Genomic DNA, 25,535 nt, shown 5'->3' on the forward strand with positions numbered 1-25,535 from the left:
AACATAATCAGAAATGAAAATGGAAAAATCACGACAGACTCCACAGAAATACAAAGAATTATTAAAGACTACTATGAAAACCTATATGCCAACAAGCTGGAAAACCTAGAAGAAATGGACAACTTCCTAGAAAAATACAACCTCCCAAGACTGACCAAGGAAGAAACACAAAAGTTAAACAAACCAATTACGAGCAAAGAAATTGAAACGGTAATCAAAAAACTACCCAAGAACAAAACCCCAGGGCCGACGGATTTACCTCGGAATTTTATCAGACACACAGAGAAGACATAATACCCATTCTCCTTAAAGTGTTCCAAAAAATAGAAGAGGAGGGAATACTCCCAAACTCATTCTATGAAGCAAACATCACCCTAATACCAAAACCAGGCAAAGACCCCACCAAAAAAGAAAATTACAGACCAATATCCCTGATGAATGTAGATGCAAAAATACTCAATAAAATATTAGCAAACAGAATTCAACAGCATATCAAAAGGATCATACACCATGACCAAGTGGGATTCATCCCAGGGATGCAAGGATGGTACAACATTTGAAAATCCATCAACATCATCTACCACATCAACAAAAAGAAAGACAAAAACCACATGATCATCTCCATAGATGCTGATAAAGCATTTGACAAAATTCAACATCCATTCATGATAAAAACTCTCAGCAAAATGGGAATAGAGGGCAAGTACCTCAACATAATAAAGGCCATATATGATAAACCCACAGCCAGCATTATACTGAACAGCGAGAAGCTGAAAGCATTTCCTCTGAGATTGGGAACCAGACAGGGATGCCCACTCTCCCCACTGTTATTTAACATAGTACTGGAGGTCCTAGCCACGGCAATCAGACAAAACAAAGAAATACAAGGAATCCAGATTGGTAAAGAAGAAGTTAAACTGTCACTATTTGCAGATGATATGATACTGTACATAAAAAACCCTAAAGACTCCACTCCAAAACTACTAGAACTGACATCGGAATACAGCAAAGTTGCAGGATACAAAATTAACACACAGAAATCTGTAGCTTTCCTATACACTAACAATAAACCAATAGAAAGAGAAATCAGGAAAACAATTCCATTCACAATTGCATCAAAAAGAATAAAATACCTAGGAATAAACCTAACCAAAGAAGTGAAAGACTTATACTCTGAAAACTACAAGTCACTCTTAAGAGAAATTAAAGGGGACACTAACAAATGGAAACTCATCCCCTGTTCATGGCTAGGAAGAATTAATATCATCAAAATGGCCATCCTGCCTAAAGCAATATACAGATTTGATGCAATCCCTATCAAATTACCAGCAACATTCTTCAATGAATTGGAACAAATAATTCAAAAATTCATATGGAAACACCAAACACCCCGAAAAGCCAAAGCAATCCTGAGAAAGAAGAATAAAGTAGGGGAGATCTCCTTCCCCAACTTCAAGCTCTACTACAAAGCCATAGTAATCAAGACAATTTGGTACTGGCACAAGAACAGAGCCACAGACCAATGGAACAGATTAGAGTCTCCAGAAATTAACCCAAACATATATGGTCAATTAATATTTTATAAAGGAGCCATGGACTTACAATGGCTAAATGACAGTCTCTTCAACAGATGGTGCTGGCAAAACTGGACAGCTACATGTAGGAGAATGAAACTGGACCTTTGTCTAACCCCATATACAAAGGTAAACTCAAAATGGATCAAAGACCTGAATGTTGGCCATGAAACCATTAAACTCTTGGAAGAAAACATAGGCAAAAACCTCTTAGACATAAACATGAGTGACCTCTTCTTGAACATAACTCCCCGGGCAAGGAAAACAACAGCAAAAATGAGCAAGTGGGACTACATTAAGCTGAAAAGCTTCTGTACAGCGAAAGACGCCATCAATAGAACAAAAAGGAACCCTACAGTATGGGAGAATATATTTGAAAATGACAGATCCGATAAAGGCTTGACGTCCAGAATATTTAAAGATCTCACACGCCTCAACAAACAAAAAACAAATAACCCAATTAAAAAATGGGCAGAGGAACTGAACAGTTCTCGAAAAAAGAAATACAGATGGCCAACAGACACATGAAAAGATGCTACACATCGCTAATTATCAGAGAAATGCAAATGAAAACTACAATGAGGCATCACCTCACACCAGTAAGGATAGCTGCCATCCAAAAGACAAACAACAACAAATGTTGGTGAGGCTGTGGAGAAAGGGGAACCCTCCTACACTGCTGGTGGGAATGTAAATTAGTTCAACCATTGTGGAAAGCAGTATGGAGGTTCATCAAAATGCTCAAAACAGACTTACCATTTGACCCAGGAATTCCACTCCTAGGAATTTACCCTAAGAACGCAGCTATCAAGTTTGAGAAAGACAGATGCACCCCTATGTTTATCGCAGCACTATTTACAATAGCCAAGAATTGGAAGCAACCTAAATGTCCATCAGTAGATGAGTGGATAAAGAAGATGTGGTACATACACACAATGGAATACTACTCAGCCATAAGAAGAGGAAAAATCCTACCATTTGCAGCAATATGGATGGAGCTGGAGGGTATTATGCTCAGTGAAATAAGCCAAGCGCAGAAAGAGAAATACCAAATGATTTCACTCATCTGAGGAGTATAAGAACAAAGGAAAAACTGAAGGAACAAAACAGCAGCGGAATTACAGAACCCAAAAATGGACTAACAGGTACCAAAGGGAAAGGAACGGGGGAGGATGGGTGGGCACGGGAGGTAAGGGGGGAAATAAGGGGGGTATTAAGATTAACATGCATGGGGGGGAGGGAGAAAGGGGAGGGAGGGCTCTACAACACAGAGAGGACAAGTAGTGATTCTACATTTTGCTATGCTGATGGACAGTGACCATAAGGTGGTTTTTAGGGGGGACCTGATATAGGGGAGAGCACAGTAAACATAGTATTCTTCATGTAAGTGTAGATTAAAGATTAAAAAAAAAAGAGAGAAAGAAAAGAGGGATTACTCCTTGATAGGATAAAACAATTGGTAAATCAAAGATTAATGCATGCTTTAAATATCCTTAATGGAGGTACTCTTTTCTGATATTATTCCTTTCTCTTAATAAAAAAAAAAAAAGCAGTTCCTGTGTGCTGACCTCCAATGAGTTCTACACAGTGGTATAGAGGGCATGTCAAAGTGTGGGCAAAGGGTTTGTTTGTTTCTATGAAGATCAAGGCCTAGCTTGGCTACCCAGAAAATGAACTAAGATACGATATGAGGAGGAGCTTCCGGCATCAGCACTCTGTGGAGGACTCATGCCGGGGGATGATCATCAAAAAGCCTCCACAGGGATCCGGGCGATGCTGCGGTTGTGGCTGTGTCCACCCCACCGTTTCCTGGACTTGCCATTGGAATGAGGAGGGAGATGTCTAGGCTGGCATGTTCATACAGTGAGACAACGAATTTGACCGGATCTGTACTGTTGGAACTCAATCAGGAGTTGTGAGGGGTGCAAGTTGTAGCACTCCAAAATCCTATGACTATAGACTATCTACGGTTAAAAGAACATATGGGATGTGAACAGATCCCAGAAATGGGTTGCTTTAATTTGTCTGATTTCTCTCAGACTGTTCAAGTACAGTTGGACAATATCCATCATATCATAGACAAATTTTCACAAATGCCTAGGGTGCCTAAATGGTTTTCTTGGCTTCACTGGAGATGGATGGTAATTATAGATTTGCTTTGTTTATGTCACCGTATTCCTATTATGTTAATATGTGTGTGCAAGTTAGTAGTTTAAAACCTATACATACTTAAGGTACTCTACAAGAAGATATGTCAAAGAAATAATTAATCCTCCCATGTTTTCTTCCATATGCTACCTCTATAGCTTTTCTTCTTCCTTCCTAATTACAACCCTTAAATAGAATTCGTGCCTCATATCGAATTTACCGAGTATCATAATTCCTCCAGGTGGTAAAGATACCTCGAGACAAGTGCTGGGCATAGAAGCCACAGGGCATAAATCTGCAAAGAAGTAAAAAGCTAACCTTTTCAAACAATACAGCTTCTCTGTCACCTACCAACTTTACATTTCCTTGTATGGCCTTGGAAGATGACTGGTTAGCCAGAGATGGGTAAGATTCCTCAAGGGAGGAACAACCTAAGACAGGCACAGTCGCAGGGGGGCCATCAGGTGAGAAACTGGGGAACAACAGTGGTGAAGCTTAGAACCTCACCCCCTCCTGTGTTGAGAGAAAGCTTCTGCATCCATGGATGTTTTATTGCCCTTGTCTAGCTCAGATTAGCACATAGTCTACAGGCACACACCTGATCATCTACAATTGCTCTCTTAGAACACTAAACTATGTTTTCTACCTTTATCTTGCATCTACCTACCACTTCAGCAGTTTATTAAAAATAAAAATAATAATAATAATAAAGGGAGAAATGTGGGATCCACATATAAATCAAGTATAAAAATCAAACGAATATTCATATTTGACCTGATTGTTTAATAGTTCATAATGCGTGATCAGAACCAAAAGTTTCTGTGACGACTGCCCTTGTACTGTTCACCATGTAAGAACTTATTCACTATGTAAGAATTCGTTCACTATGTAAGAACTTGTTCGTTATGCTTCAGAAGATTGGAGACTGACGAGAACTAGGCTTGAGATGGATTAATGATTGTGCATTGAGCATTGACCCCCCCTATACAGAATTTTATTGTTAACAACCATTTGATCAATAAATATGAGAGATGCCCTCTCAAAAAAAAAAAAATATGGTCAAATAGTCCTGACAAAGGAGTAAAGGCAATACAATGGAGCAAAGAAAGTCTTTTCAACAAATGGTGCTGGACATCTACATGCAAAAAAATGAATTGAGACACAAGCCTTACACCCTTTACAACAGTTACCTCAAAATGAATCACACACCTAAATGTAAAATGCAAAACTATAAACCTCCTTCCTAGAGGATAACCTAGGAAAAAAACCTAGATGACCTTAGGTATGCTGACGACCTTTTAGATACAAGACCAAAGGCATCATCCATGAAAGAAAGAAATGACAAGTGGGACTTCATTAAAATTAAAAACTGCTCTGTGACAGACAATGTCAAGAGAATGAGAAGACAAGCCACAGATCAGAGAAAATACCTGCAAGAAACACATCTGATAAAGGACTGTTATCCAAAATACACAAAGAACTCTTATAAGTCACCAGTAAGAAAACAAACTGGCCATCTAAAAAACAGGCCAAAGACCTTAATAGACACATTATCAAAAAAGATATAAAAATGGCAAATAAACACATGAAAAGATACGCCACAGCATATATCATCAGGAAAATGCAAATTAAAACTACCACTATGCACCTCTGTAATAGAAGAAGCCATGAAGAAACATTTTAAATAATCATACAGTGTGGAAGTCCATTCAGAGCATCAAACAGAACAAAGTAGCCCTAAGATAAATAATTAATTTGACTTACTAAAAACCAGATATTTATGCATAGTAAAAGCCATCATAAAAATATCAAAAGGGAAATTAAGAAAAAGATATTTGAAACTCACATTACAGACAAAGGATTAATTCCCTTAATAAAGAGCTCCTACAAATCTATAGGAAAAGAGAACAATCTAAGGAAAATGGGTATAAAACAGGAAAAAGTCCACAGAAAAATAACTTAAAGGCTTTTATAAACATCTTTCATGGTAAGGTAAATGTTACTTTTCACCTATTATATTGTCAACGGTTTAAAATTTACTAACACCCTATATTGGCATGATTACAGAATCAGATGCTCTTACACATTGTTATAGACATAACTTCTGCAGGGCATTTTAGTAATTGCTATCAAAATTGAAATGCACATACCATTTAGCCTTAAAATTCTACTTCTAGGAATCTCCTATTGTGGGCAAAATGACCTATACACAAGGTTATTCACTGTAGAATTGTTTTTAACAGCAAATGACTAGAAGCAATCTAAGTGTCCAGTATTAAGGGACTGGTCAAATAAACTACAGTACTTAGATACAATGGAATGTTATAAAATGATGGCTGTAAAAAGGAAATGAAGAAGCTCTTTATGTAATGATTTGGAATGAACTGCAAAATATATCAAGTGAAAAAAACAGTGCAGAATAATGATTATAGAATGCTTTTGTTTGTGTGAAGAATCAAGAGGTGTAGCAAAGAAATTATTCAAATTTGCTTTCATAAGCATAATAATTCTCTACAAGGAAATGTACATAGCAGTTACCTACTGAATTGGAAAGAAACACTATGTTTCACTGTATAGAGCTTCATGCTTTTTGGATTTTTAAGCATATAAATGTATGATTTATTTTAAAAAATTAAATATTTTTGAGCAAGTTAAAGAGTGATAAATACAGTATAATCTTAATTTTAAAAAGCACATAAGTGTATTGAAAAACAAATAAGAAAATCTAACAAAATGTTAAAGAGTGACTGTTATTATGTGGTATTGAGAATATTGGTGATATTTACTTTCTTCTAAATTATTTTTGGTACTTTCCAAACTTTCAATAAATAAAAATATATTACTTGTTTACTCAGAAAAGAAAAATACACAAAGATCTTCTCTGTTAACATCATTACTTTTCTTACTTGTGCCATCTATATTCCCAAGAACAGGTTTCTTCTTGTTGGTGGAAAAAGGGGGAATCTTTCTACTTTTGCTATTCAGCTGAGAATCTTAGGAACTGATTATCTCCATATTTCTAAACATCAGAAAAGGAGTTATCAAATATGCCTTGCCTTATGGAAGAATGAAAAGGTAGCCCAGATGCAGGCCGTCAAGGAAAATGAGATCCCTCTAAGAATATGGTCATGATGTTATAGCTTTCCAAAGGTCCAGAGTGATTTAAAAAACCATACTTCACATCCCATAACACATCTTTATGAAAGCACAGAAGAGGCAGACTGGCATGAATCATTGTATCCCTTCCCCATCTCCAAGGGCACAACACCCAGTATAGCTTCCTGATGACACAGCATTCAAAAGACTTTGAAAGCCTTAATCTTTACGGAGGAAATGAAAGGAAAAAAACAAGTCCTTGCCTTTAATTTTTAGGTCTTTACAAGACAGAACCAAGCAGCAGGGAATTCAGTATGCACCTTTTGTTTTTGAGTCTTTCTGTGGTGGTGGTGGTGGTGGTGGTTGAAAGGAAAGGAGCGACACATAGCAGCAATTCACCGGAGAGTTCCGCTTTATTAGGGAAAGGTGCTGGGTTATATAGGAAGGGGCATGAATTGATTGAGGTGTCACTTCTATGGGGCTGGTGGCTGTTGGCTAGGTGCTGGGATTGGGAGGGGAGCGAGAGGTGATTGGGCTTCAGGTGGCGCCGGCGGGAACCGAGGACCCTGAAGAGAAGCCGGAAGTTTGCCATCTTACTGGTGGGGGCCCTTCAGTGGTGGTGGTGGTGGTAGCAGTGGTAGCGTGTGTGTCTGTGAGACTGATATGACTGGTTTGTTCTGCTTTCATTTATTAATACTGCTAATGTTTTGCCCATAACCATATATTTTAATATTTTTCATTCTGATCAGATGCCTTCAAAGGTACCACTCACTTATTAATAGCATAATAAGATAATATTGTCTTACATTTTCCAAGCATTGGAGAATTTCATAATGACTTTACTATTTCATTATGACACATTTTCTCTTTCTGGCACAGATGGTAAAACTGCCTTGTAATACAGTGAAGTCATTACTTTAGATGGCCAATGTAAAATGAGTAATAGAGCCAAGAAAACCCTTTTGCTATCAAGATGCAAGTATTTTAATCACTAAATGGCATTGTTATTAATCTGGTAGCTATTTTGGTCATCAGCCTGGGAAATCTGTCTTGAGTTTGCAAAACATGTTGGCAAGATTCCCAAGTTTCTGGCTTAGGAGATTGAGTAGCTGGCAATGCCACAAATCAATGTGGGTAAAATTGTAATATTTCCAGAATATCTTGCCTGGCTTTGGTACATCTGCATATCAACAGGCATTCAGAGGTGTAAAGAAGTAGGCTTTAGTGCATTTGCATCTTCATCTCCATATCAATGGGTAATTACCTGGGCAACAGAGGGCTTATCTGTACCTGAGAGGTGAGGGGGAGGGCTGGTGTGGTTGCTGCTGGAGCAGGAGAGAGAGAGAGAGGGGCTGGATGGCAGTTTTGTAAGATCCTTTCACCCCAAAGAGCGTTTTGTGGTCAATTTCTTTGGTCACACTGAATCCATAGCAAACTTGCCCGGGCTGAAACCCATTAGCAAGACAGTCAGTATTAAAAATATCAGAAAGAAGGGCAAGCTCATGAGAGAAAGTAAGCTACTTGTTTAGGGTCATATTTTGCTTGGCTTGTAGAACAGACAGCCAGATAACATAGAGCAGACAGCTAGTCTTGTGGATCTGCAGTTCAAAAGAGAGGTCTGAGCAGGGGGTCATTACTGTACAGTGACAGTTAAAACAATGCAAGAGGAGTGAGACTGTTTCAGGAAAATGTACAAAGAAGAGATAGGGACATAAGACAGACCCCCATTAAAAACTAAACTCCCAGAGGAAGTGATTCCAGGGAAAGCAACTACAAAGGAATGGTCACAGAGGTAGGAGAAGTTTTCTATGACATTAGAAGACAATAATGCCATACAAGTTAAGGTATGATGATGGTCAACAAGGAAGATGAACATCAGATAGCATTAAGAGGAGAAATATTCACAGATTTGGTTATCATGGGTGCTGTTGTACTTGACCTGTAATAGCAAGATCACCATTGGTAAGGGCAGAAACCAGATTGCAGTGGGTTGTTTTGTAAATTCTGATGTTCATACTTATCTTTTTCCATAGGACTATAGGTAACTTGAAACTTAATAAATGAAAGGATCATTTATTAATTTCTTCCTGTGTGCCACAAATTACACTAGGCAAATTTGTATGCTAGAAATAAATTAAATACATTTAAAAATCTTTCCATAAGCTAGTAGGATATAAACAATATTACCCTCATTTTTATAGATGAGAAGAGCAAGTCTCAAAAAAGTGAAGTAATATTACCTAACAGTTAAGACTGACAGACAACTTATTATATTTTCTAAAACTGTTCATGTATTACTGCACTAAATTTTCACAATAATCCTAGATGGTAGGTACTAGCGTTCTCTCATTTTACTAATGAGGAAAGACAGGCACAAAGAATTATGTAAATTAGCCAATACCACACAGCAGAGAAGCTGATTAAAATATGAGCAGCCTCCTGGAGGTCCTAGCCACAGCAATCAGACAACACAAAGAAACAAAAGGCATCCAAATTGGTAAGGAAAAAGTTAAGCTGTCACTGTTTACAGATGATATGATATTACACATAAAAAACCCTAAAGACTCCACAAAAAAACTACTATAACTAATAACTGAAGTCAGCAAAGTTGTAGGATACAAAACAAACACACAGAAATCCGTTGCATTCCTACTTTCTAACAAGAACGAATTAGTAGAAAGAGAAATCAGGAAAACATCTGTATTTATAATTGAATCAAAAAGAATAAAATACCTAGGAATAAACCTAACCAAGGAGGTGAAAGACCTATACTCTGAAAACTATAAGACACTCATGAAAGAAATTAAAGAAGACATCAATAAATGGAAATACATCCCGAAGAATTAATATTGTCAAAATGGTTATCTTGCCAAAAGCAATCTTAATGAACTAGAACAAATAATTCTTAATGAACTAGAACAAATAATTCTAAAATTCACATGGAACCAAAAAAGACTATGAATAGCCAAAGCAATCCAGAGAAGAATAAAGCTGGGGGGATTATGCTCCTCAACTTCAAGCTCTACTACAAAGCCATAGTAATCAAAACAACTTGGTACTGGCACAAGAACAGACCCATAAATCTATGGACAGAATAGAGAGCCCAGATATAAACCACACATATATGGTTAATTAATATGTGATCAAGGAGCCATGAACATACAATGGGGAAAAGGCAGCCTCTTCAACAACTGGTGCTGGCAAAACTGGACATCTACATGTAAGAGAATGAAACTGGATTACTGTCTAACTCCATACACAAAAGTAAACTTGAAATGGATCAAAGACCTGAATGTAAGTCATGAAACTATAAAGTTCTTAGAAGAAAACAAAAGCAAAAATCTCTTGAATATAAACATGAGCAACTTTTTCCTGAACGCATCTCCTTGGGCAAGGGAAACAAAATAAAAAATGGGTAAGTGGGACTACATCAAACTAAAAAGCAAAGGATACCCCAGCAGAACAAAAAGGCATCTTACAGTATGGGAGAACATATTCATCAATGACTTACCCAATAAGGGGTGAATAACCAAAATACATAAAGAATTCACATGCCTCAAGACCCAAAAGCAAATAACCCATTAAAAAATGGGCAGAGGATATGAACAGACACTTCTCTAAAGAAGGAATCTGGATGGCCAACAGGCACATAAAAGGATGCTCCACATCACTAATCATTAGGGAAATGCAAATTAAAACCACAGTGAGATATCACCTCATACTAGTTAGGATAGCCAACATCCAAAAGACAAGAAACAACAAATGCTGGCAAGGATGCACAGAAAGGGGAACCCTCCTACACTGGTGGTGAGAATGTAAATTGGTTCAACTGCTGTGGAAAGCAATACCGAGGTTCCTCAGAAAACTAAAAATAGAACACCATTCGACCCAGTCATTTCACTCCTAGGAATTTTCCCAAAGAAAACAAGATCCCTGATTTGAAAAGACATACACACCCCTATGTTTATTGCTGCACTATTTACAATAGCCAAGATATGGAAGCAACCTAAGTGTCCATCAATAGATGAATGGATAAAGAAGATGTGGTAGATATACACAATGGAATATTATTCAGCCATAAAAACAAGAGATCCTACCATTTGCAACAATGTGGATGGATCTAGAGGGTATTATACTCGGTGGAATAAGTGAGGGTATTATTTGTCAGTGGAGAAAGACAAGTACCAAATGACTTCACTCATTTGTGGAGTATAAAAACAAAGCAAAACTGAAATAGCAGCAGACTCTGACTCTGAGAAGGGACTTGTGGTTACCAAAGGGGAGGGGTTGGGAAGGGTGGGGAGGGAAGGAGAAGGGGATTAAGAGGCACTATAATTTGCAATCACAATATAGGTAGGTCAGGGGAGGGCAGTACAGCAGGGAGAAGACAAGTAATGACTCTATAGCATCTTACTATGCTGACAGACAGTGACAGCAGTGGGAGTCAGGGGGGACTTGATAATATGGGTGAATGTTGAAACCACAACGTTGTTCATGTGGAACCTTCATAAGATTGTATATCAATGATACTTTAATTAAGAAAACATGAGCAGCCTGACTTAAAAGTTCCTTATTGTAACTACAGTACTATGTCATTTTTTTCCCCCAAGGATCAGAGCAATGAGTTTGAATTTCAATCCAGGTTCTGTCTGATTCCAAAGACTTTTGTCTGTCTATTGAACACTGTTGCCTTCAAATTCCTACAATTGTGTCTTAATAATGATGACTACTAAGAATAATTCTTTAAAGAAGAGCTCTCTAAAGGATAAAGTCTCTCCCATCTCAAATCTCTTTGAGAGGGCCTCACTTTCAGAACTTACACTGAATAAAGAAAACCTAACCTAAGCCAACTTTTCCACTGAATTCTGAAAATATCCAATAGGAACATTGGTTTGAAGATATTTTTCAGAGGCAATATGCACATATTTTTAGAAGGGAGGGCAGCATATTAAATTCTGTCAACTTTGAATACCTTAATACCAATTAGTTGATTAGATCTTTCCCAATGTGAATGCTAGTTGAGAATTAATTCTGATAAAAAGGAAAGGCAAGCCTGGTTCAGTAGAAAGAGTTCCAGGGAAGACTACTAGGCCTGACATGGGAAAGCATGAATGTCTGGGAACACATGATTACGCATGCATTCTAGAAGCCCAATTATTAAAAAATAGGAGGACACCAGGCCAGTGACTCACTTGACAACTCTATCCAGAATCGAGCCTTATTTAAAACATTGCCAAAGGAGTCACTGCCAAAGATAAAGCAAAAACCATTAGGTATTATTGGATTTCACTCATTTTCAACACTCAAAGCTTATGAGAGTGTTTGAGGAGATTAAGGAAAAGAAACTCAACATCAATAAAGTTTATGTTGAAAAAATTAAACCCACTACTCACAAGCATCAACTAGTTGTCTACACAATAGTATTCAATGATATTCTAAAAATGACAATATTCTGTAAATTTTCTCAGATGTGAACTAAGACGCTCTTAAGAGAAAAACCCCTATGATCCCTCATCACTGTCTTTATTCTCTATATCATAGTCCTTCCCTCAAGGGCTCACAGACTAGTGGCCTTCAGCTTCTCCCTGCCAACAATTTAATGCAACTGTTTCTTTCCAGCAACTGATTCAGTCAATCTGGCAAAAAAAGGGAAGAGTACATACCTGGTCATGGATAAGCCCATGATACAGGATGCTCTGCATGTCCCTGCAAAGTCGCTCCAGGCCACCATACTTGGACCAGACATTGGGGCTGTTGGCTGACACCAAACCCTCCACAGTAGTCTTCAAATTGCCCAGCAACCGCCAGTGCTCCCTCCTACAAGTCATCAGTTATACCAATGGTTAGTGAACTTTGTTGTACCTGATCCTGATCATGTGAAAAAGAGTCTGAGCCAAGAAACTTACCAACCACATCCTAATATTCTCTCCCCTATTAATTTTTCACTTGGGCAATGACAATGACACTACATGGGCAATACATAAAAAGATGAGGGCATTTGCTCAAAACCAGAATCTTTTGCCAAACAAACAAACAAACAAAAAAAAAAAACCACTTTTTATTCACTATATTTCCAAGCACAAAGTGCATATACCTAAACATAAATATTATGGCAAGAATACAAATTACCCATGATTTTCTAAGCTAAAATCAAGACAAAAATATTTTAAGTTTGTACTGAGCTACTTAGAGACATGCCCCCAAATTCAATCAACTATTGTCTTATTCTCCTGAACTTCAGTGGAAAAGTGTGAAAACTGCTGCCCTTGATGACTTTCAAGGTTCCTCTGAAATCCTCAGCATTTTCTCAACACAGCTTCCAACCCAATAAAAAATCAAAACCAACTACAAGTGAATAAAGTTGGACGCACTGAACCAAGGTGGATAAGGAAAACAAGAGGAGGTGAGTATCAAACTCCTCCTCTTGGGCCGTCAATTGTTATGTTGCACACTTGCCCTTTCACTTCTTATTGGAATACTAATCTTTCCTCTTTTAAAGGACAGTCCGGGAATGGTAATAATTTCTTAGGGAAACTTTCACCACAGCTATTTTACATCATTTAAATACCTACAGGGGTAGAATGGTCTTGAATTGAAATATTTTCTAATTCTTTTAGTTATTCAGAACCAAATCTTTTGTACATTTTCTGAGCCATTTTAAAAAGTGGATGAATATAGTAAAGGTAGTCAAATAAAGTAAAATGAATGAAGCTAGGTCTGGTACAGGAGTAGCCTCTAGAAAGGGAAAGCAAGATTGATCTCACTCTGATCTTCTGCTCTGAAGACCTTCACACCAAGAATTTATTCAAACTGGGAGACAAGACTTTCTTAATTTTACACCATTAAACATTTGAGTCACCAGACCCCCCTGTTTTTTCCCCAATCATATTGAGATATACTCCCAGTTATATTGAGGCAGACATTTAACATTATATTAGTTTAAGGTGTACAACATAATAATTTGATATATGTATATATTACAAAATGATTACCACAAAAAGTTTAGTTAATATACATCACCTCACAGTTACAATTTTTTTCTTATGATGAGAATATGTAGATCTATTATCTTAGCGACTTTCAAGTATACAATATAGTACTGTTAACTGTAGTCACCATGTTGTGTATTACATTCCTAGAATTTATCTACCTTATTCCTGGAAGTTTGTACCTTTTGACACCTTAATCTGTTTCTCCCATCCCCCACCCTCTGCCTCTGGCAACTACCAACCTGTTCTCTGTTCCTATGAGTTCACTTTTTTAAACTCCACATATATAGGTGAAATTACATAGTATTAGTCTTTCCCTGTCTGACTTATTTCACTTAGCATAATACCTTCAAGGCCCACCCATGTTGTCACAAATGGCAGGATTTCTTTCTTTTTTATGCAGAATAATATTCCTGTGTGTGTGTATGTTTGTATCACATTTTCTTTATCCATTTATCTGTCAGTGGACTCTTAGGTTTCTATTGTAGATAATGCTGCAGTGAATGAGGGGGGTTGGGAGATATCTGAGATGGTGATTTTGTTTCCTTCATATATATATGCAGAAGTGAAATTGCTGGATTATATGGTATTTCTATTCTTAATTTTTTGAGGAACCTCCAGTTTTCCATAGTAGCGCCAATTTACATTCCCAACAGCAGTGCACAAGGGTTCCCTTTTCTCTACATCCTCACCAACACTTGTTATCTCTTGTGTTTTTGATGATAGCCTGCTCTTCTAACAGGTATGAGGTAATATCCCACTGTGGTTTGATTTGTACCTGCCTGATAATCAGTGTCAAGCACCCTTTCATGTACCTGTTGGCCATTTCTCTGTTCGATTTTTCCACCATTCCTCAGAGATATCTCAAAATAACTAAGATGTACACAGGACGAGTGGTCATTAAAATGCCATTTATTATACTGTGAAAAATTGCCATCACAGAGGCCAGCTGACTGCCAACTTTTGCTTCAGTGATTCTCCATTGCCTATGCTTCCTTGAGGCTCATATGGCCTGTTCTCCCAGTTCTTTTTATTAAAGTATTATTGATACACACTCTTATGAAGGTTTCACATGAAAAACAATGTGGTTACTACATTCACCCATATTATCAAGTCCCCTCCCATACCACACTGCAGTCACTGTCCATCAGCTCACACAGTTTTATATTCCAACAAGTTACAATCAAGTCTCACAATCATTAAGAGCCAGTCTGCTTCCTCAAGTCACTCTGATTATCTGTGTTCTGTATTGATCCTACAAGCTTAACTGTCAAAAAACCTCACGATAAATCCTGAAAGCAGACACCAAGTACTTTACCATCCCAGGGCTTTGATTTCAAAATTATACAAATAACACTGAAATCCTAGAAACCTTGAACTTTCAGATCTACTACCAACTACTTTGGAACAAAGCTAAAGAACTTCCCTTCCCCACAATATAGTGGGCCTGAGATACTAAAGCTATAAAAGAATGTGGTTCTCATTTTAAGATACACCAAACTATCTATATTTGGCATGTGCTCATGTAGAAGAAAAACAAATTTTAAACTTAAAGTTTAAAAGTAAACTATATAAACTTTTGATTTATATAGGTACTCTATTTAGAGTCTCTGCCGTTCTAGAATCCTTTACCCTACTGATACAGTTACTAACTTTTTGAGAGTTAAAATACTAAATTCACTTGAAGCCCATATACAGAGGTTGGATTAATCCATTCATATGTGAATCTTAGATGCAAGTAATAACATCAAATATCCCTCCTCATTCTTTAACCACATTTTCAGCAAGTAAGTTCAGTCTTCATAGGTTAAATCTATTTGGTAATAATTATACAATGGTAACACCTTGTATTCCCATGTAACCTTCATCTGGGTAAAGGCAAGGCATTTGAAGTATATTAGGTCCAAAGCAGCCATTTGCAGAGCCACTTCTTCAGTACACAGAATGCTCTCCTTTAACCGTATAAATTAAAAGCAAGTCTTTTAAATGTCTTACCCTATGCCAAGGAAGAACCTGGCTTGTAAGGGATAGCATATCACCAGCTCTACTTGAACAGTTTTCATCAACAAACAGTTAAGCCAATCTCAGAATAAAATCCTATTTTCTTTTGGGAGGATTTTTAACTACATTCCCCGTTCAAAGAGGAGCAGGAATTGCTTCAGCCACTGAAATACGGATAATCCAAGGAAAAAGTTTTCCTCAATGCCAAGTCAGTCTTAAGCTTGCCAAATCACAATCAGAAGTGACACTCAAGGTTAAAACAGAAAAGTTACAAGTAAATGTTATTTTCTTAAGTGTCATACCATCTAACTAATATATAACTAATTACTGAGAATAAGTGAAATACATGGTTAGTAGTAAGTACATAATAAGTACTATGCAACTGTAAAATAAGATTCAAATGCAAGTATATCATTATCAACTAGTCTATCCCTAATCCCCTAATACTCTTTTTAGTGGTTGAAATAGCTTCAGCTTATTTGGCATATCCCCTTCACAGAGTACTCTTTATAGGCAATGGATTGTGGTATCTACCTGAGATCAGAGTTGAACATCAGGTTGTCCCAAGTCAGGTAATCATTTGATCCCTGATACGTGAGGAGACATGTGTAATATCCAAATGATGGAATATCATGAAATCACTAAAATTTTTATTAGGAAGAGTTTCCAAAGTTAAGGATAGTATATTAAAGTATTAAAAAACAGAGTGTAAAATTATATTTATGATACAAATAAAAATACCAGGAGAAATAAATAATGATGTTTACAGTGGTTAACTCTGGTTATATGAAGGGAATGTAGAGAAATGAAGAACTGTTTAGCAATTAATGAAAGATCTGAACCAAGTTATCGAACAAGAAATTGAAAAGTATCACAAAGGATATTTTAAATACAGCTATTAAGGTCATCTTATGTTGAAAAACTGTGGTCAGGCAAGCACCTGAAACTTTTCATGCCAGAAAGCACTTCCTGGAAAGAAGTAATGGGCTCTTTCTCAAGTACAGGAAAACATAATTAAGCAAAATAATTAGTGGTAACACTGAGGTAGCAAGAGACTACCATATTTGTGTTTAATATTCTTTTTATCTGGCTCCATATTTTGTCTTTAATTATATAGTAACTTGCAGAGTATGTAGTTAAATATTTATGATGCTTTTTAAGTAGATAATATTGCTTATAGAAAAGACATATTTGATTCTATTATGCAGCCTCTCAGCTCTGGGACACCTAGAAGAACCTAAGCACTGGCCAGTCCCATCCCTTCAATGGCTGACAGCAGAATCTTAATGTCTAGGAGGGAATAAGTAGTACTTGTAGGCATACTTTGTAACTTCATACCTATTCAACAAATGCCTCACCAATCTTACTAAATATGAATGATTTAATTCACAGTACTGCAAATCTGAACGAAATTCAAGTTTATTGAATTTCAACAATGAGTAAACTTAAGAAAAGGAAAGAAAATCCCTTATGTCAGAAAACTAACTACCAATGATGTACAAACTCCTTCAGATGGACTTAAAACATTCTCCACCACGTGGCCCACTCTAAATACCAGCATCCCTGCTCAGTACTCCTTAATTTGAATATAGCTTCTTTCTCTACCACATTCTATTACAAACATGCCAAGCTCACATCTACTTCCATGACTTTATTCATTCCAAGCTCACATCTACTTCCATGACTTTATTCACACAGACTGTTCCACTTAGAATACTTCTCTTCTTGTCCTATTCAGGGATTCAGGTTCAGGTCTAGTTCAACCTTCTCCCAAGAAGTTCTAAATAACTGGACAGACTATAACTCCTTTGTTAAAAACCCTGTAACATACACTATCAATATAGCATTCCTCCTAATAATATTTTAAAAAATTGTTATCTAATGGTGAAGGGTCCCCACCAGTAAGATGGCAAACTTCCGGCTTCTCTTCGGGGGTCCTCAGTTCCCACCGGCGCCACCTGAAGCCCAATCACCTCTCGCTCCCCTCCCAATCCCAGCACCTAGCCAACAGCCACCAGCCCCGTAGAAGTGACACCTCAATCAATTCATGCCCCCTCCTATATAACCCAGCACCTTTCTCTAATAAAGCGGAACTCTCCGGTGAATTGCTGCTATGTGTCGCTCCTTTCCTTTCATTGGTGCCGAAACCCGGGAGATGGGATACCCCAACTGGGCCCCGTCTTCCCCCGACACCAGCAGCAGCTTGCCCTCGTCCTCTTTTTCCGGCGCTGGCTCATCACACTCACCACTCCTCTCTGGCCTTTAGGTAAGTTTTCCCCCCGGAGTGGGCCACTCTTCCCCGAGCTATCGCAGTGCCATTGACCGTGATCGTCCGGCAAGGCCCTGACGCTCGGGGATGAGGAGGGAACTCTCCCCGCCTCAGGCCTTCACGGCTGCGGCGGACCCTCAGGCCCCTCCTCCAAAAGCCATAAATCCCCGCCTCAAGCCTTTACGGCTGCGGCGGACGCTCAGGCCCCTCCTCTGACAGTCATAAACGCATTCACCATCCCTTCCATCAGTGCTGAAAGTTCTTAAGCAAAATTTCCCCGGGGTGGGCCACTCTTCCCCGAGCTATCGCAGTGCCATTGACCGTGATCGTCCGGCAAGGCCCTGACGCTCGGGGATGAGGAGGGAACTCTCCCCGCCTCAGGCCTTCACGGCTGTGGCAGACCCTCAGGCCCCTCCCCAAACAGCCGTAAATCCCCGCCTTAAGCCTTTACGGCTGCGGCGGACGCTCAGGCCCCTCCTCCGACAGTCATAAATCCCCGCCTCAAGCCTTCACGGCTGCGGCCGACTCTCGGGCACCCCCCTCCAACAGCCATAAACGAGGTGACTCCTTCGTGGATGAGAACGCTCCCTTTTCCCCCCCTCCTCCTTCTGCTCTGTCCGCCGAAAACGCCTAGCGCTAGGTACCTCGTGACTCCGGCACTCTGCCTTCTTAGGGAAGTCTGGTGACAACCCACACTTCCCAAGAAATTCCGACTCGTATACGAGTTTCCGCAGACCACCAAGGATCATCGGGGACGCCCTTTGTCTCCTTGTGGTCTGCTTCCAGTCCGAGGATCTCCGTTCGTCTTCCCCTGTTTGTCTCCTTCTCTGTCCTTTAGCCATGGGAGCCTCCTCATCCCTCCCTGAAAGTTCACCTCTTGAATGCCTGCTTAAGCATCTGGCTACCCTCTCCCTGATGCCTGATATAAAACCAAAACTTCTCCGTAAATATTGCTCCCAAGATTGGCTGACATACCCCCTAGACAATAAAAACCAATGGCCTGCAGGGGGAACTCTTGATCCTAACATCACTCGCGATCTTTTTAACTACTGCCAGCGCCTGAAAAAATGGAAGGAGATTCCCTATATCGAAGCTTTCCGCCTCCTACTCTCCCCGCCCCCTCCCAAGTTCTCCTAGCCTGCAAGCTGCCGCCCCCGCAGAAGCCTCCGGTTCACTCCCTTCCCCTTCTTCTCCTACAACAGCCCTTCTCCCTTCCTCCCCAACCATCTCCTCCCCCATCTCACCTCCTCCACCTTCATTCCCTGCAGATTAAGCCTGAGCCTTTCAGCCCCCCTTTAACTAAGTCCCAGGGGCCTCCTCCGTCTTTGCCCTCATCACCTGTTTCTCCCCTGTTAGGGACCGCCTTTGTCTTCTCACATGTTTGTAGAGAGAAAGGGAAAGCACCTCCCCCCATGTCTGAACGCAGCATGGGAAAGCACAAGCTAGAGAACAACCGGTGCAGTCCTTAGAAGTTATCTGTTCACAAAAACATATCTTGCCAAGACTCCTCACTCTGAAAATAGGGAGACCTTGAAGATGTGTAGAAACACCGCCCCTGCTTCTAGCTATGCCCTTCCCCCACTTGCTGATGTGGCAGGAATAGAAAACAACGCATTCCATAAGCAATTAACTGGAGCCCTGCTGTAGCTCAGTAGAGCATGGGACTCTTAATTCAGAGTCATGAGTTCAAGCCCAACTAGAGCGGCAGAAGTAAGCAGCTGGGCTGCTAGCTGGCGACATGTGGGTCCGATTCTATCTTTCTTTGTTTTCTTTGCCCCCCTTCTGCACTTCAGGACCTGCTCGACTAGGCACGGCTAGACCGCGTCACTCCCCCACAGACTGAGCCAGAACCCTTCAGTCCCCCTGAGACTCAGTCCCGAGAGCCTCCCAAAATTATTGCCCCCCTCCAGGAGGTAGCAAGATCCAAAGGCAGCATGCGCGTTCACATCCCTTTCTCCTTAAGAGATTTAGCCCAACTAGAGAAACGCCTAAGTTCCTTTTCCACTGATCCCATGACATACATCAGGGAGTTTCAATAGACCCTCCAGTCTTACAGCCTCACACATCATGACATTTTCATGCTCCTGGCCAATACTCTCCTCCCTGAAGAGCGTAGACGAGTTTAGGACTTCGCCCAAATGCAGGCTACTGAAACCCACAGGACTGACCCCACCTATCCCCCTAGCCCCACTGCTGTCCCCAAACAAGACCCACACTGAAATTATAACACCGCCATGAGTCTCCGCTCTCGAGATATTTTTGCCTCCTGCTTAATAGCAGGTCTGAAAAAGGGCAGCTTGTAAAGTAGTCAATTTTCAAAAGCTCCAAGACATAATTCAAAAGAGAGATGAAATCCCCTCCGAGTTCTTAGACAGACTCACTCAAGCCCTATTACAGTATACCAGCCTGGACCCAGAAACACCTGAAGAAAGACATGTCCTTATGACATACTTCCTAGCTCAAGGCTACCCCGACATTAAAGCTAAACTCAAAAAGTTAGAACAGGGCCCCGCTACCCCACAGACTGAGATCCTAACAGTGGCCTTTAAAGTCTTCCATAAGCGGGAGGAGGAGAAAGAATGCCGTAAACAAAAGGCTGATCAGGCCAATTTCCAGATGTTGGCCCAGCTGATAAAACCACAACCTGGGCGCCCCTCTACAAACAAGCACCCCCAAGAGCTTGTTTCAAGTGCAGAAAAGAGGGACATTGGTCAAGGGCGTGCCCCTCCCCCAGATCTCCTACCACCCCATGCCCAGATGCCACAAAAAGGGCCACTGGGGGTCTGATTGCCCAACCACCCGAAGGGGAGGCTGGACGAACAACCCCCATCCTAAGCCCGCCGTAGTGGGGCTGGCAGAAGAAGATTGATGGGACCCGGTGGCTTCTCGCCCGACCATTTCCATCACCAAACAGGAGCCCAGGGTTACTTTAACAGTAGACGGTCACCCCATCTCCTTCCTCCTAGATACAGGAGCCACCTTCTCAGTCTTGTGAGAATACCGGGGCCCTACCACGCCAGCCATTACTCCTATAGTCAGAGTAGGAGGTAAACAGATTTTCCCATTAAACCCCCCACCCACCCTTTTATGCACAATCCAAGACAATCCCATATCTTTCTCCCACTCCTTCCTGGTTATGCCCCAGTGTCCCATCCCTTTACTAGGACGAGACATCCTTTCCCTCCTCCACGTTTCCATAACTATATCCACTCCCACAGCCCCCAGTACTCCCTTTCTGATGGCCCTCATAGCCGACGACCCCCCTCTACCCAATGAAAGCTCCGGTTCTGCCCTCATACACCCTGTAAATCCCAAAGTTTGGGACATTACAAGCCCCTCCGTGGCCCTATGTCCCCCTGCCTCTATCAAATTATGTGACCCCTCTCAGTATATCTGTCAGGCCCAATACCCCCTAACCACTTCAGCCCTCATAAGCCTCCAACCCATCATTCAAGCAGACCCACTCACTCCCCATTTAATACCCCCATATTAGCTGTTAAAAAAACCAACGGATCTTTCCGCCTTGTCCAAGACCTTCGCCTCATCAACATAGCCATTGTCCCTATCCATCCCTTAGTTCCAAATCCATACAGCCTCAGCATCCCACTTCTCAGTCCTAGATCTCAAAGACCCATTTTTCTATCCCTCTAGACCCCTGCTCCCAAGATTTTTTCATCTTCACCTGGACGGACCCATACACAAGACATTCTAAACAACTCACTTGGTCAGTTTTGCCACAAAGCTTCCGAGATAGTCCCCATATTTTTAGACAGGTCCTAGCTCAGGACCTCAAACAGTTTCATCATGATCACTCCAAGTCCACCTTATAATACATAGACAATCTTCTACTCTGGAGTCTCTCGTGGGAACAGTCTCAACTTGACACTGCCTCCCTACTTAACCTTCTAGCTTCCAGAAGTTACCGAGTATCCCCCGTCAAAGCTCAAATCTCTTCCCCTCCTATCACTTACCTCAGATTCCTTCTATCTCAACAAAGAAAGTCCATTACCTTAGACAGAAAATGGCTCCTCTCTGACCTGCCCATTCCCAAAACCAAGACAAAAATCCTTTCCTTTCTAGGCCCTTTCTAAGCCTAGCTAGATATTTTAGAACATAGATCCCTAACTTCTCCCTGCACCCTGTTGGCAAGACCCCTATACAACCTCAGCAAGAGCCCCCCTAAAAAACCATTATCCTCCTCACCCCGACACTCCTTCATTAAGCTCCGTCAAGCCCTTGTAGAAGCCCCAGCTCTCCATCTTCCTGATTTGTCGAAGCCCTTCTCATTATACATTCATGAGAGGTCCAGTCAAGCTTTAGGAGTCCTAGGCCAATATGCTTTGCCCCAGTAGCTTATATCTCCAAGCAATTAGACCCCACAGTTCAGGGATGGGCCCCCTGCCTATGAGCATTAGCAGCTAGACAGCTCTTGCAGAAAAAAGCTCATAAACTGACATTCAGAGCACCCCTTACCATTCTGTCCCCACATCACCTAAAAGATCTCTTAACCCACAAAAGTTTACAGACTCTCCCTCCCTCCAGACTCCTGACCTTACTGTCCTCTTTCCTCCAAAATCCCGTTCACCCCCTTTGCCATCCATACCCGAATCATGACTTTTTCCTCCTTTACTGCTCTCTCGCTTTTTTTCCTCATTCCTATTATCTTCCCCGCCACCCCAGCCTCCTTTGTATGGTGATTCAAAGTCAGACAGACTTACACACAGCATCAAACAAAAGTTACTGCCCTCATTGCCACACCAGACTGCCCTCTGAAAAGCTGCTCTGAGCCTTTATACCTCCACTGTCCTCCCTCCACTGAAGTGTTCACTAGCAGCTACCCTTATTCTCCCTACCTCTGCTTCCTCTATGACCAAAAACAAGCCTATTGCAGGCGATGGCCAGATACCTACAGGAGATGTCCCTACTAGTCTTGCACCATTCACTACATAGGTAACTTCCAGTACCCACAGTATTACTCCTCCAACCGTTTCATGAAATATCCCAACGGCTCATTCTCCTTATCAATCCCAGATCCCTGGGACTCTCAATGGGCTGCCAGAGTCACAGCCTCAGTTTACTACGGGGGGTCCTCGACCCTCCACAGTACCCTTCATATCTCTCGAAAGTATGTTCCCTCTCATTCCCAGATCTCTCAAGTTGCATCAGATAGCAGACATTCCGAAAAAGTCATTATCCAAACTCTTGATAGCGCCTCTTCATCTTCTTATCCCCACCCCTCTTCCCATTTCTCCTACTCTTCATTACAGCTCATTCAGGACACCACCATCTTTCTCAACCACACCCTTAACACAGCCAATTGTTTCTTGTGCGCATCACTACAGCGCCCACTGCTGGCCGCCGTGCCCCTTAATATTTCCAACTACTCCTTCCATGCAGAAAGACAACCCCTCTGCCCCCTGGCAGACATACCCCTATGGGAACCAGAATACGCAGATAATCTCACCATCCACCACTGTGTAAGCCCAACTCCACCCCCCTCCAGCGCACTTCACTGCCTCTATCTACACCCCTACCTCCGGCTCTAAGACTTTTACGCAACCGGGACACTTCTTTTAGTGTAATAGCAGTCTTTTCAACTCACTGCCTCTCAACTCCGATACACCCTGCATTCTCGTCACCCTAATCCCACAGTTAACACTTTACAGCATGGCAGAATTCCTTGAGCTCCAACCTCCCTTGCCCTCGCACACAAAAAGAGCTGCTTTCCTTCCCATCATGGTCGGTAGCTCTTTGATCACCTCAGCCATTAGGGCAGGGTTTACGGGAGAAGCCTTGGGTCACTCTCTATAAGCAGTTAGAGATCTCAACGCCAAACTTGAGAGAGCCCTGACATCCACTGCCGATTCTCTAGCCTCTCTCCAAAGACAGGTCACTTCGCTAGCTAAAGTCACCCTTCAAAACCGGCGAACCCTAGATCTGCTTACAGCCGAGAAGGGCGGCACCTGCGTCTTCCTCTGAGAAGAGTGCTGCTATTACATCAACGAATCTGGCATTGTAGAAACTGACATTACCAAACTCACCGACCTTGCCTCCAGTCTCCACTCTGCTTCCAATTCCAACCCATTCTCGTCAATACTAACAAACCCCCTCCTCACCTAGCTCTAGCCCATTGCAGGCCCCATAATAATCATTCTTCTCGCCTGTCTCTTCTTACCCTGTATAATAAAGTTCATCAAATCCCAAGTCGGAAAAATCTCTAATCAAGCTTTCAACCAGCTTTTACTCAGGAACTACCAGCTTCTGGCCACAGAAGATCCCTCACCCTCACGTGACCTCCTCACCACACGCTGAGATGGACCCCTCTCTCCACTGGAAACTGTTCCTGGAAACAATAGCCGCAGACGCCTGGCTCCTGACACCCATATCCTCTTGGCCAACCTATGGTTACAGGGAACCTTCATTGATTTCCAAACCTGAAGAAGTCCACATCTACTCGTCCTTACTGCGGGGAGTCCTATCAACCCTTTCCTCCCAATCCTCAAGCCCTCACTCCCTTCTCCGCCCCTGTTCAGCAGGAAGCAGCTAGAGAGAAAGCAACGTCCACAAACCCATAGAGGAGAAAGGGGGGAATGAAGGGTCCCCACCAGTAAGATGGCAAATTTCCGGCTTCTCTTTGGGGTCCTCAGTTCCCGCCGGCGCCACCTGAAGCCCAATCACCTCTCGCCCCCCTCCCAATCCCAGCACCTAGCCAACAGCCACCAGCCCCGTAGAAGTGACACCTCAATCAATTCATGCCCCCTCCTATATAACCCAGCACCTTTCCCTAATAAAGCGGAACTCTCCGGTGAATTGCTGCTATGTGTCGCTCCTTTCCTTTCAAATGGTATATGGTTTGTTTCCTTAAGGACAGGGACTATGTCTTTTTTATTTTGTATTTTAATAAGGAGCAGGGAGAAAATGTCATGTTATGGAAATAAAACAAGTTTTTCAGTCAAGCGAACCTGAATTTGAATCCTGGCTCTTCACAAAACAACTATGCATCCTTGGGCAAGCCATTCAAACTCTTTAAGCTTCAATTCCCTCAGTGCAAACCAGAGATAACAACTGCTTCACAGAGGGGAGTGTAATTAATAAGCTATAGAGAGCACTATCGTAGAGCAGATAATAACATTCTTTCCCTTTTCTCAGCCCTTTTCCCCACTAAAACTTCCACTGCATAAATCTAATAAATCCAAATAAATCAGAAGGGGTCCCTAGAATAAAGCCTTCCTATTTATTCTGCTTCAGAGAAAATTCTGCCAACCAAAACTATCAGGGACTATACAGTTACAACATAAGTAAGACTGGTCACAGTGCTCCAATTTCAAACAATATCTCAACTTCATTTAAACTAGGGTCAAATCTCCTCTTATTCAGCACAGATTCCAACGCCCAGTTTATGCTCCTGTGCTCTCACTGAAGCAGGAAATGTAGGAAAGACTTCCTCAGTACTGGATG

General features: G+C 41.2%; 1 protein-coding gene across 4 annotated transcripts in view; it reads right to left on the reverse strand.

Annotated features, from left to right (window-relative positions):
* RUBCN (rubicon autophagy regulator) overlaps window positions 1-25,535 on the reverse strand; it is a 75,612-nt gene that overhangs the window by 41,655 nt on the left and 8,422 nt on the right. For 3 of the 4 annotated variants that reach the window (XM_037013106.2, XM_037013105.2, XM_073231475.1), the window contains exon 2: window positions 12,482-12,635. The exons of the other annotated variant lie outside the window; for it this stretch is intronic. In XM_037013106.2, the coding sequence (XP_036869001.2) occupies window positions 12,482-12,635 (154 nt within the window). The remainder of the gene's footprint in view (window positions 1-12,481; window positions 12,636-25,535) is intronic. 4 annotated transcript variants of the gene reach the window in all.

Source organism: Manis javanica, chromosome 3 (assembly GCF_040802235.1).
Source record: "Manis javanica isolate MJ-LG chromosome 3, MJ_LKY, whole genome shotgun sequence".
In the NCBI taxonomy this organism is placed as follows: domain Eukaryota; kingdom Metazoa; phylum Chordata; class Mammalia; order Pholidota; family Manidae; genus Manis; species Manis javanica.